Source organism: Diuraphis noxia, unplaced genomic scaffold (genome assembly GCF_037042655.1).
Source record: "Diuraphis noxia isolate RWA-SAM2 unplaced genomic scaffold, SU_Dnox_SAM2 contig0004, whole genome shotgun sequence".
Lineage (NCBI taxonomy): Eukaryota > Metazoa > Arthropoda > Insecta > Hemiptera > Aphididae > Diuraphis > Diuraphis noxia.
In genome coordinates, this window is record NW_028301714.1 from 32,124,545 (window position 1) to 32,139,067 (window position 14,523).

Genomic DNA, 14,523 nt, shown 5'->3' on the forward strand with positions numbered 1-14,523 from the left:
CGTCACCAATCCAGACAAATAACAAAGTGTTCATTTATTAAAATTACAAATAAAGTGTGTTTCGCAATAAACCTGTCCGTTATTTAACCCCATTCCGACCAACACCTTTTTTTTTTTTTTTTTTTTTTTTTATTAAAAATAAAGTATATTTACAATCTATACATGTAAGTGTATAAAGAGTAAGTGTGGTGTAATATGTGAAAAAGAAAAAGAAAAAAGTAACAAGAGGAGGAAGGCTCCCAGCAGTGCCACCTGACCAGAAATTAGGGTTTGAGTTTATTTATTCAATGTTTTTTTAATTTTTTTTTTTATTTAAGTTAGATGTTGAGGAGATCTCTTGGCCATTGCCTTTTTAACCTTCTAGGAATGATGGTAGAGGATAGGCTTTCACCGACCAACACCTACAATCTAAAATCTAAATAAGTGCTCATAGCCCACCATTGAACTATAATATGAATATATGATAATATACCTAGTTATCATATAGTTCAATGCAGCCCACAGGGAATAACAATAGAGAACAGCACCGATAGACTATAGAGTCAGACGGAAAAATGTAGTAGAAACTAGAAAGCGAAAGTCCTTCAAGGGTTATAAAAGCTAAAGAAAAACTTTTTAAACAATTTTTTTAAGCTAAACATAATCCCAAAGCACCCCCCTCCCCTGCAATATTGCCTTTTGTTTATAAACCATTGGCAGGTGATCTTTTTAAAAAAAAAACCTTAGTCACACCACTGTTAACATGACGTACTACCGTGATGATCGAATCATTTAAGCAATATTTCTTTTCTATTTAGTTCATATTATTGACATTTCTTTTTAATTTAATTTATATTATTAACATTTTTTTTTTTAATCTTAATTTTCAATTCATACCTATTATAATATGACATACGAAATAATTTAATGTAGGTAAGACAATTATTGAACTGTTATTATGTTTCTATTCAATGCGTACGACATTTATCGTGATAACACAGTGATAACTTGATAATATTTCAAATTGGAAATATTAAATAATTTAAAAAAAATTAACTGGATTGTCTAAAATATATTTTTTTGGAAAATTGACAGTCAACAATACATTAATGACATTCTGTTGGTAATTGAAATTAAGGACGCAAATTTATTTTCCTAATGAAGGTAATTTCTTATACCTAACTATCAATGTATTTTTATTTCTTACTTCAAATTAAAATAAATGCAAATTCTCTTGATATCAAGTATAAATAATTATTGTAAGTATCTAACCTATCATAATCCACAGAAACTATTGAAACTTGAAAATCACTGTGGAACTGGTGAAACACATATAGCTTGGCAAAAAGGAAGTGGTACTTACCTGGCTGTAACAAGTTCCGATCAGTATATTGAAATTTACAACCGCAATGGAAAATTAATTGAAAAAATCAAAATTTCAGGGTAGGTATTACAGAATCATTGAATTAATAATGTTTATTATTTTATGTATTATTTGCAAATATACTACAAAATTATACGAATAAAAACATTTTGAATTAATAAATATTTTTTTATATTTCAGAATATGTACTGGTTTAGCATGGGATCGTGATGGCGATTTATTAGGAATAATATGTGATGGATCATCTAGTTTTATGTTGTGGGATGCTAATTCATCCAAAACTCAACTAATAAATCCAGTTTTCAAAGACAACCTCACATGTATAATATGGTCAAAAGTCAATCAAACTGTTGCTGTAACTTCAGCTAAAGGAAATCTAACAATCTATGACTATGCAACTACTAAGTTAGAATATAATTTTTAGCTTATTTTATTTTTTATTAGATGTGTACTATTTGAATCCTTTTTAGACGATTGCCTATACTAGGAAAACATAGTATGAGCATTACATGTGGTGAATGGAACCGAGACAATATACTAGCTTTGGGATCACTGGATCAAACTGTATCCATAAGCAATATAGAAGGCGATACATTAAAAATTATATCACTCAGGGGTGAACCATCTAAAATAACATTTTCAAAAATGAAGTCTGACCATAGAAAGCATTCTGAAGAAACTGTAGGTTATATATTTAATTTATTTTGTGAAGTAATTTTCAAATAATTTTTCTGTTTAGGTAAGTGTTTTAGTTGCTAACAAAACTTTATATCTTATTGATTTGCAAGATACAGATAATCCATTTGAACTGGCATTTAACTTAAAATATGGCTCTATAATTACTTATCACTGGTATGGAGATGGCTATATTTTAATTGGTTTTAGCGAAGGTTACCTAATATCTATATCGACCCATCCTAAAGAAGTAGGTAAGGAATTATTTCAAATAAGAAACCACAAAGAAATGTTATCTGATGTTGGGTTATCTAAAATTGCTGGAAAAGTAGCTACATGTGATGAATATACGTAAGTTATTAGATTTAATTCAAGTTTACTATTTTCGTATATTAAATTCAATATAATTATAAACTTTTAGGATTAAAGTACATGAAATCAGTAAATTACAAGAAACTACAGCAGTACTAAATGTCGACGAAGGCGATGTTCTTAGTCATGTTTTATGGAGTGAAGATGGGCGGCTATTGGCCGCTTCTACATCAGATGGTGGTGTTTATCTTTATTTAGAAGCCTTACCTATGGTATCATCATCATACAAAAATTGTGTTGCATTTTTAACATCTTTAAACCAAGTTACTATACACTATTGTCATTTAGACAAAGTCAGTTCTCCTAATATCAATAATATTGACTTTTAATAATTTTAATTATAATTAATATTTTATAATCTAGAATCAACCACCAGATTTGGTCTCTATTACTACAGAAATGGAACCAAGCTTCTTAAGTATTGGTCCTCATCATTTAGCTGTTGGTTTGAACAGCAGGATTTGGTATTATAAAATTAATCTCTCTGATTCAATCAAATTATCAGCATCACTACTCGGAGATCGTGAATATTTAGGCACTGTAAAAAATGTTTGCATAAATGAGGAATTTATATCAGTTTTATTTGAAGGTAGACTTCAAATCCATACAGTAAGTGTACCAAATCATCATATATCTTACAACTATTTATTAAAACATAATTTAATAAAGTAAACATGTTACTCTATTGAAGTTAATTCGTAAGAAAAACACATTTCTGTTCTAAAATATTATTAACAGTTACATAATAAACAGTGGGATTTTTAAAATTAATCCTCAATCTTCCAAAAGAGAATATTACGATATTATTTTAAAATTTTTTAAAATAATAATTAATATGACCATTGTTTAATTTAGATTGACTCTATTATTTCAAAGGTGGTCAATGATAATGTATCAAAAATATTTCCTACGGAAAAAGGAAGTAATATTAATAATCAGTATTTAACTAATGATTTTCTCATCTACAGTACTGAGGTATGAATTTAATAAATTATTTCTTGTATAAAATCAGCGGCGTATCCAGGATTTTTTTTTTTTTTGGGGGGGGGGGCTGATCAATTTTTTACACAGCGGTGCATTAAATACCTATTAGCACGGTCGAAGCTATAGAAAACTAACAAAATAAAGATGACAATTTAAAATTAGTAAAATACAATTTAAGACTTTTTGAGTGAATATTGTAGACCATTGAAATAATTTTTAAATGTTATTAACATTTCGGGGGGGGGGCTGCAGCACTCCCCCTGGCTACGCCACTGTATAAAATATTTTATCTATGATTATTATTGATGATAATGGGTAAATAAGTATTCAAGATAAAAAAAATAATATATGTAATGCAAATTATAATTTTACAATGAAGACATTCAAAGATTATATTATTATAATACCAATGATCACTATAAAATTTTGTTTGATTTTTGCTTTCTAAACTTGAAGATAATATTACATAGTAATAATTTTAATTAATATAGGTAATTAATGATTAATGACGATTGTAAATATTTGTACAGGCAGGTAATATTCACTATTTTCATCTTGAAGACTGGAATGAAGCTTTCACATATAAACATCATTTTGGTATTGTTGGTCTTTATCCTAATCAAGAAGGTATTAGATGTGTTATAGTTGATGCAAAAAATGAAGCATTTTTGTATATTCCTGTATGTTAATTTCATTTAAAATAGATAGATTTATATCAACACAATAATTATAATATCATAACTTAATGATGTTTGTTTTTAGGTTTTAGAAGAGATAATACCTATTAAAGATTTTCCAACTTCAGTTTGTTCTGTATTGTGGGAACTTTGGCCATCTGAGAAACATGTACTGATTGCATGTACTGATAAATCGGCGTTGACATTTGTGTATATACGTGATTCAATAAATGGTATAAGATAGCAAAAATATTTATAATTGTATCTTATATTGTATTTTATTATATATTATTGATATATGTATAGGTAGTGAAATCCGTTATATAGGAATCACAAAATTACCTGAACGTCAAATACCACTATTTTTATCTCATGGCGATTTAACCTTAGAGACTTCCAGTGGAAAATTAAATACTATAATATTGTCTACACATACAGTATTATTAATGCGGCCAGCAGCTGCCACAATTAGCCATCCAACCGAAAGATTAGAACAAGACTTAGACAAGCAATTAGCTCTTATTAGGATAAGTGATGCATGGAAGACTTGTCAGTTATTAAATAAAAAAGAATATTGGGAAAAATTGGGTATGAGTTGTTTACACCATTTTGATATTGATACTGGTAAGTTAAAAAATTTTTTTTCAAAATTTTCAATTCTTTAATGTACCTACCTAGTTTTTATATTTTAAGCTCTCCAAGTTTACATTCATCTCGGCGATGTTTCAATGGTCTGGTCATTAGAAATGATAAAATATATAGAAGACAAAAATTTGTTTGCTGGTTATTTGGCTATGTATATGAAACAATTTGATAAAGCTCAAGTAATATTTGCCTACAAATTATTTTTAATGTGTATTGTTATAAGATAATTGATTCTAGAAATTGTTTTTGGAATCGACAAACCCAATTCAAGCGTTAGTAATGAGACAAGATTTATTGCAATGGGATGTTGCTTTAGATCTTGCAAAAAGACTGGCTCCTGAACGAATTCCATACATTTCTTTTAAATATGGTCAACAGCTTGAATTAATGTTTGTACCAATTGTAATTTACTGAACTTTGTTTTTACTAATTCTTAATTTTTAGTGGTAAAGCTCATGAAGCTATGTTACAATATGAACAAGGGCTTAACTCTGATACTGACACTGATCATCTAAGATATTGCCATGAAGGGATAGCTAGATGTTTGATCAAAGATGGTAATGCTAAAATGGGTATAAATTTAGCTTTGGAAATTGGATCAAAGAAATTATTGAACGAATGTGCCGAGCTACTAGAAAATACTAAAGTATAATTATGCTGTTTGATTATTTTCTTAATTTAACACAAATAAATTTTATATAGAAATTAAGCGAAGCAGCTAATTTATACGAAAAGATTGAAAATTGGGACCAAGCAGCTTCTTGTTATATTCGCTTAAAAAATTGGACTAAAGTAGGTGAATACGCTACTTACATTACTTCAACCAAAATTCATGCTCAATATGCTAAGGTAAAAGTTTAAATATTAAATTATTTCCCATATTTAAATCTATTATATTAATAAAATAGGCGATGGAAGCTATGGGAAATTATAAGGAAGCATTATGTGGTTATAATTCAGCTCATGACTATGAAAATGTTATTAGAATAGATTTAGATAAGCTGGATGATCCACAACATGCCATTACAGTAGTTCAAGAACATCATAGTACTGAAGGTTCCAAAATGATTGCCAGGTAAATTAAATTTAGTATTAGGATAAATATTATTAAAAGTTTTGTAATGAAAATCTTTGATGTTATATCTTCGCAATTAATTAAATGGATAAAATATAATTTTTTTCAGATATTTTCAAAAAAACAATGAAATTTTACTAGCAATTCGATTTTTAACAATGTCACACTGTTTTACAGACGCTTTTAGATTAGCGTGTGATCATAACCATTTAGAATTATATGGTGACGTGTTATTAGATGAAGATGAAGAAGTATCAGTCCCCGAGTTTTCCAGCCTAGCAAAGTATTATGAATCTCAAAACAATGCAGCTCTAGCGGGAAAATATTATTTTCATGCCAAGAACTATCAAAGAGTACATTTATAATATGACTGATATAAAAATAAATATAACAATTATTAATTATTTTTAGGCTATTAAAAATCTAATTGAAGGTAGTAAAGCTAATCCAACTAATGATGACATTTTGTCTTTGGCTATTGAAGTAGTCGCTGCAGCAAAAAATAGTTCTATTGATGACGAATTTATAAAATTACTGTTAGGTGAAATTGATGATCATGCAAGGGTATGAACTAAAAATACATTTTATTTTTAACTATAGAATAAGAATAATTGTGTTTACTGTGTATTTTCTTAATCGATATCTTTTATTTTCATGAAAAATTCTAAATATTTTGAACGATTTTAATAATATTACGTTATATTACATTTTAGAATCCAAAATTCTTATTCAGACTACACATGGCTAGAAGTCGATATATAGAGGCTGCAAAAGTAGCTATTGTATTAGCAACTAATGAACAAGTTAAAGGTAACATTTTTTTTCAAATACTGAAGATATCTTTTTTTTTTTCAAAACTTATAGCTTATAAATAATAATCATGAAATATTAGTTTTTGTTGCACAATTTTCAGTACATTTTAACACATTTTCTAGATTTGGAAATTAACAATGAATAAATACAATTTACAGGTAATTATAGGCAAGCCCATGATGTTTTGTATAATACAATCTGTGAATTACGTAACAACCAATTAAAAGTGAGCAATGAGATGACAGCTAATTTAGCTTTACTCCATTCGTATATTCTGGTGCGAGTATATGTCCGTTTAGACAACCATAGTAAGGCAGCTCCATTGTTGATAAGGGTTTCAGAGAATATTGATCGATTTCCTTCACGTAAGTCTATTAATAATGATTTTTTTGTTAGACTTGAGGTATGAGAAATCACTTATGCTTATAAGAATAAAGAGTTTGATGCATTGGAAAAATTGCAGCTACTCATCTATTTGAGTACTATAATAGGCATATGATCCATTAGAGTTCCCTATTATATGCTAATATGATTCAATAATGAATAATAATCGTTGGTCTATGCATGTAGATGCTGTACAAATACTAACCTCAACTGTCATTGAATGTTACCGATCCAACCTGAAGAAAAGTGCATTTAAATTTGCAACTATTCTAATGAAATCAGATTACAGACAACAGGTGATTTTGGTTTTTGTTAATATAATATCTGTGAACAATGTTTTATATTAATGTCTATTAAAGATTGATGAAAAGTATCGGAAAAAAATTGAAAGTGTTATTAGAAAGTCTCCAAGAGCTGGTTCACTATCGGATGAGACCACAACAAAAACAGAACCATGTCCATATTGTGGTTTTGACTTACTCTTGACTAGTCTCATTTGTACAAATTGTAAAAGCACTATACCTTTTTGTATAGCATCTGTAAGTGAAAAATATTTAAAAAAGATAAACAACAAAAGATTTTCATTATTCATTGTATTATTTTAGGGATGGCACATTACTAAAGATAATCTCACATTTTGTCCGAGTTGTCGATTTCCTGCATTATATAATGAGTTTGCCGGGTAAAGCTGTAAAGCAATTAATTGTGATATTGAAAAGCTAGTCGTTATATTTTAAATCATATTGCATTTTATTGATATATTTTTATTTAGATTATTGGAGTCAGGCGAAAGCTGTCCAATGTGTTCAAATCCAGTGAAGGTTGATTTTCTACAGATTGTTGAAGATCCAAAACTATTTTTGTTTACTGAAGGAGACAAATAAGTTATGTAATTATTTTTAAATTTACTATTTGTATCACTATTCCGTCCAATTATATGGTGATAGATCTCTACATTAGAAGTATAATATATTCCTAACACTTTAATTTATATTTAATAAATAATAATGTTCTAGAGTAATTTACAACTCAGTTTTATTATTAATAAAGGACTTAAATTAAATGATTAAGAATGAAAAATGACATTAATTTTTAAAACATCAAGAATTTTATATTTAATTGTAAACATATGTTAATGGTGGGAAATAGTGTCTTAAGTCTGTGATATCGGATAGCTCAATGGAGAGCAATCATCTAAAAAGCTAAAGAATTGGTCTGGTAGACTGATTTTTATGTTTTTTTCCACGGTAGAAGTTAAAATTTAGTTTAATTTTTGCACAAAATAATATATATATTATTTTATAGAATTGAAATTGATTCAGAAATAAAAATTGGTTACACAAAAAATTATGACACATTTTTTTAAATATCAAAGTCTTTTTATTTCTTGCAGTACATTTAAATACAAAATCTAAAGAAATATAAGGAATATACATTCATCAAATTTCAAATAAGGCATATAATATTTTACCGACAGTTTTAAAAGAAATTTTATAAGATAAATAATTTCTTAATATTAAAAAAAAAAAAATTGTTAAATTACAAAAAACAATTGATTGTAAATACATCAGTATAATTATTTATATACATATGTATTTTAAATCTAATAAGCATGACTACATTAACACATAAAAACTAAATAATTTAATATTTTTTATCATAGAATATAGTCTTAGTAAAATTGTATTGAGTTAAATCACAAGGCCCACAAATATAATAAACTCACAACATTAAAAAAATATAGTTATAACAAAAGAAATATTAAAAAAATATAATCTACCAACTTAACTTGGTTCATAATCTACAAATTAAATTTTTGCAGCATATTCTTATAAAACGTCAGAGTTGAGTATTTTTAAGTATCAGTAAATTGACCAAAATTATAATAACTTTAGTTAATGTATTTATTATTTAAACATCATTAATACCATGTTAAATATTTAGAGTTTAAATGTTTAAAAAAAGAGCCAAATTTAAACAGATATTTTAAATTAAAAATTGACATTTAAAAAAAAATGTTTAATAATTTAACTTATCTAGCATGTAGTTTACACTTTGAAGAAAAATTCACCTGGTAGTGTTCAATATTAAAATATTGGTAAAAAAAATATATGTGATGATATTAAGAGTATTACTTTTTAAAACATCATGTAATCATAAATAGTATGATTTGATTTAAATTTGTGTAAACAAAGAACATATTATGCTATAAGTATACATTTAGATGAATAATTTTATTTAATTATGAAACCACCTTTAATTAATTTTCGCGGAATTTATGCATTTCAAATTAAATACAGGGATGGTTGTGTAAAATGTGATAACTTGATTTTAAATTGTTTTAATCACATTTGAATATATTAAATGAATACTTGTAATTAATAATTATTCTACAGAATATATTTCATTATATTAAACAAACCATCTCACACCCTGTAATTAATATTGGTACATTTTTTGATAAAAATAAATAAATAACATTAAGTGTTTATTAGTAGAAACAATATAATCAAGTTAAAAAATTGGCGAGTGTGAATTATGGAAGACCTCCAATGTATAACCAGTTAATAATTTCAGTCATTAAAACCTAGTGTTATATTTATAGTTGTGCATAAAACGTCAATTAAACAAACATTATCATTAATAGGTTTAAATTGTTTTTTCTTATATATATTTTTTTTAATATGTTTATTATTTATTAATTTAATTTCAATTTATTGAATTTATTATTATTAAAACAAGGTTTTAACATTATACATCAAGTATCAATATTATATCTAGTATACCTACATTACAAAATAGTTTCAAATAGACTAGTATAAAATAATTAGTATTCAGTACTATGTTTTTATGTTAATATTAACAAGAAATCATAATATTTTTAATACTAAATAGACAAATGAACTATAAAAACCAACTGACAGGTTATATTAATATGAGTTATTTACAGACACGATTTTGGTGTTTAGATAGAGTATACAAATATTTTGAAAAACTATCCCTTACATATTGTGGGTCGCTATCACAATTATTGATGTGCGGTATGACCGTAGTATTTGGACCCCACACAATTGGCGCCATATCTGCTTTGATGACAGCTTCCATGTTACTGTCTATATAATATGCACTTTCACGCTTAAAGAAATTGTGAAGATAACAGCAGGCATTAACAATGATTTGTACTTTTTTTGCTTCTAAGTTAACTGGTGTCTGGAGTATACCAAATCTCCATGCCATGATGGCCAGAGTTTTTGCTGCTCTTTGATTGGCCCTGACTAATTGTCTATTAAATAGTTTATTAGCCTCACCACCTTTATCATTCACTGCTCTGTAGGGTACCATAAAATTTTCCTGAAGTTTAAAACTTTCATCAGCTACAAATACATAAGGTAACTGATTAGAATCCAGCTGACATGGTAACTTTGACATTCTTAATTTGCGTTCTAAAATTCTATTCGGTGGATTATCTTCAGAAAGATGCCCACTTGGGCACGTGTTTACTACAAGGAACTCATAATTAGAATCTATTACAGCTGTTAATAAGACACTAGGTCTACGACGTTCATTAAGATAATCAGAATCTGCTTTAGATGCCTTACGAAGTTCAATATGACGCGCACATGCAGCGCCTAAGCATGACGGGAACCTTGTAGTACGTTCAAAAGTTGTTGATACTCGCATCCATTCATCTTCAGTTTGAGGACACTAAAAATAAATAAGTCATATTAATTTTTTGATTTCTAACAAAATTGTTATCATTATAAATATTCAATTTTAACTCTATGCAACAATATTATATAAAAATTTTAAAAATTAATATAACAAAGTAATATTTGTTTTTAGTTTACATTGATTAAGTTCATACGTGTCATATTGGAGAGGGAAACACGTCATCGCCGGAGTGACACATATGCATTTAACTAATGTAACTGAAAACGTGCGTGTATGATACATTGCATATAATACACGTCCATGTGAAATGGCCCTTACAGAAACTATATCACAAAAAAATGTCTGTAAAATATATATTGTTTTTAATATACAAAAAAAATACCACAAATAGAAATTTAGATGAACTAAACTATTAACAAAATGAACTACAATTTGTTTTTATTAGAAAATTGTTCACAGTATTTAAAATCAGCTAATGTGGTATAGTCCAGGGCCCTATGGAAGCGTGGTGAGTGGGGCCCACGTCTTGCGCGCTCACCATAGTTGGACAGTCTCTACTATCAGATACAACAAAAGTCTAATTGATGAGTAAAAAAAAAAAAAATATTAAAGTATTTATATTTTATACATTAAATTATTATAACTTTGACTACCTACCTATATTAGCTGATGTCAAATGTAAATATCAAATTTTAAACGAGTTAATGATTAAGGGCGTTGAATCCGGTGTGCTTATAGTACAAAAACGCGTCTTACAGGAAAAACTCTCACGCCCTGTAGGAATAGTTGGATTCTGTTAATTTTTTTTTTTTAATTTCAAATAATAGAAACTAAATTGTGCATTTGGAAAATACATAATATTTGTTATTTTTCAAACGTGTTTTTCTAGCACTATTTAAAGTAAAATAAAAATTTGGGATCATCCTATTCAATCATTTTTAAAATAGTTTTTTAGTAACCTTAACTATCAGGAGGGCATTAACTATATACTTATAAATTGTATTTTATCAGGTTTTAAATTATTCAAGTACCTAGTAAATTATTTTTATTAGCACTAGTACACTATTAACTCAATTAGATTAATTGTTTATTGTAATTTGTAATTACTTATTACTTTTATTTTTAGTTAATTTGAAAAATGATTGGTTTAACTATATAAATTAAAAACATGTTTATAGAAATCTATATAATTATAGTTAAAATTACATATTAGTTAAATATTTATTTAATTTATCATGCACTATACATTGTTTTTAAACAAAAGTTAGCAAATAATTCTTGATTGAATAAGTTAGTGTGTAGACAAAAACTTATATTAAAATATTAAATGGTTACTCGGTTATTTTACACAAAATTGAGGGTTGCTCAGTCATTAATGGTACTTGTCTAATATGCTACCTATCGTAAAATAATAACAAATTAACAACAATTTATTAATTTTTTTGATATTCTTTCAATGTACCTCAACAAATAACACCATCTTTTAATTTGGAACAACTACCAAGTTCTGGGAGTAAGTTTCTCTCTTAGGGCCGCTTTCACCAAATACTTTAAACGTCGATTACGCTTAATCGACTGATAACAGTTATTTAACCGGCCAAATTCGGCCAATTAAACCCCGGTTTAACTTAATCGTAGTTTAAAGTAGTGGTGAAACCGGCCCTAAAAGATAATTAACACATGTTTCCTCATTACATATTATATGCCCGTACAAATAGCGCATTTATGTATTCATTTCTGTTTATAATAAACTAAAAAAATAAAAAGTAAAGCTCTCAACGAATAGGACACTTACACAAACACAGACACAAAATAGACTAAAATAATATATCTAACAGTAAGTTATCATGGGTCTTGGTGGATCAGATACCATAATGGCTATTAAGATATAATTTTGTACAACTGCTATAGGTAATGTTATTTATCTTAATGACTCAAATGTATTTTCCTGTAATAAAATGAAATAAAAATAACTAAGGTAGGTAGCATACTACACGCATACAGTTTTTTGGTAGATACCATTTTATGGTAGGTAGCATATTAGACGAGTACCATAATAAAAAATTAATTAATTTTAAATAAGTTAAATTGAGAGTAGGTACTAGAGGAAATGTCATAAGCTAACTAGATACTTAAAAATAACCTTTTAATTATTCAAGAAGTAGTAGTAGAAGTTTAATTTACTACGTAAAAAAATATAATTGATACTAAATTAATAATATAGGGATTACCTATATAAGGTCATAAGGATCAGACTAATAATTGATTATTTTTTAATTTGAGTTCAAAACTGATACCAGACAAATATGTTGACAGCCTAACAAATAATGAGCTTTGAATTTCTCATAATTCATGTCAAGTTAGGTTAAATTAGATTAACAGTGTTAAAAATGTTGAAAGAATATTTAGATATATGATTTCAGCCAGATGACATAGCATGGATATAATTATTAATTACTAATATTAAGTTATAAAATAATATATCATTATTGTTTTAGTTAAACAAATGTATTAAGAATAGTAAATTTAATTTAATTGTAAACATATATGTAAATGTTGAAGTAAAATTGTAAAACCACAAAGTTTCTATATAAAAAAAAAATACTAAATACCTAGAAGGCTAGATGTTATATTTAAATAACATTGGTAAGATAAAAAAAAAAAACAAGGAGATTGCCCTGTGTTTCTGGATATGCCATAATATCAAATTTTTATAATGAGGAAATATTGTTGGATACAATGATACATAGGTACATACATCTAGATTATAATATATAAAAATAAAAATACCTTAATGTAGTCTTTGAGTGCTTCTATAATACAATCACAAGTTTCTACAATGATCTTTGCTAACATTTGAGGTGATATATGGGTGTCAACCTTAATTTCTTGCAGCGTAGAGCTGGTACCAAGAAATCTAAGTGTTGCTGCTAAACGTCTAGCAGCACTCACTTTTAGTCCATTTTTAACTTTAACCATGTATGGGTGCAACTTAGCCAATAACTTGTGAAATGTTTGTCGATCGACACGTAATCTTTTGCCACGGTCTTCCTTGGCCAACCACTCCAGCTCTTTTTCCAGTAACGCATCTCTTATGTGACCATCCCGCTGGCCAAAGTATGGACGTTGTTCCATCGACTGATGTGATGATGACGATGAAGAACTACATTCAGATAAAAGATGATTTTGACTTAACAACAGCAATATCGCGGCCAATTGATGACTGTCAAAAGAGGAGTTTTCAGCTAATAGTGCTAGTAAAAACAATTCGTTGGTGGTTAACATGTCATCATTGTACCAAGGATCAGTGTTTTTATACGAATAGATCCTTCTTAATTAACATTGTATGTTTAAAAAGAAAAAGTATTAAATTTCAAAATTATATTAAAAAGTAAATCACAACATTATGTATTGCGTGTTTAATATATAGTTTAATAAAAGCCAAATAATCAAACATCAAAACAAAAACCAGCAAATTGGTCACTTAGAAGGTATGAAAATAATGTAGTAATACAGTAAATAAAAATAAGTGTTACTCTTCGGACGAAATGAAAACAGAAAAATGCCGAATGCGAATGCCGATGCCGAAAACTGATAATGCCAAAATCATGATTACGCGATACAGTTTACAGTGTTGATGTACTCTTAGTATCACTTGAAAAAGATGTTTAGGAAAGGGAAATTTTGCATTTTTAAAAAATATATATATTTTTACCTGCCGACATGATATTCATGAAATTATATATTTTGCGGTTATTTACCGTATTAAAGAATAAAGATTTCTATAATTCTATTCTAAAATTGTATACTGTAAATAGTCGACATAGGTATAAACGTATAATAATTATGCCGAAAATTCTAAA

General features: G+C 27.4%; 1 protein-coding gene across 1 annotated transcript; it reads left to right on the plus strand.

The window, feature by feature from the left end:
- Positions 1–764: 764 nt before the first annotated feature.
- On the plus strand, positions 765–8,009 carry Oseg6 (intraflagellar transport protein Oseg6). The gene is made up of 24 exons (XM_015519454.2): positions 765–1,143; positions 1,268–1,422; positions 1,544–1,768; positions 1,834–2,044; positions 2,103–2,389; positions 2,460–2,703; positions 2,774–3,019; positions 3,266–3,385; positions 3,925–4,074; positions 4,157–4,304; positions 4,378–4,695; positions 4,765–4,895; positions 4,954–5,105; positions 5,161–5,362; positions 5,419–5,565; positions 5,625–5,791; positions 5,901–6,144; positions 6,203–6,355; positions 6,505–6,601; positions 6,763–6,969; positions 7,175–7,284; positions 7,348–7,527; positions 7,594–7,670; positions 7,761–8,009. The coding sequence occupies exons 1-24, from the start codon at positions 1,138–1,140 to the stop codon at positions 7,870–7,872; spliced, it is 4,089 nt and encodes a 1,362-aa protein (XP_015374940.2). The 5' UTR covers positions 765–1,137; the 3' UTR covers positions 7,873–8,009.
- The last annotated feature ends 6,514 nt before the right edge of the window (positions 8,010–14,523 follow it).

Bases quoted from the DNA above. Each gene is read 5' to 3' on its own strand.
- Oseg6 (XM_015519454.2), top strand. The intron at 3,020-3,265 runs GTAAGTGTACCA...TGTTTAATTTAG, and splicing joins GTAGACTTCAAATCCATACA to ATTGACTCTATTATTTCAAA. The intron at 4,896-4,953 runs GTAATATTTGCC...AATTGATTCTAG, and splicing joins AACAATTTGATAAAGCTCAA to AAATTGTTTTTGGAATCGAC.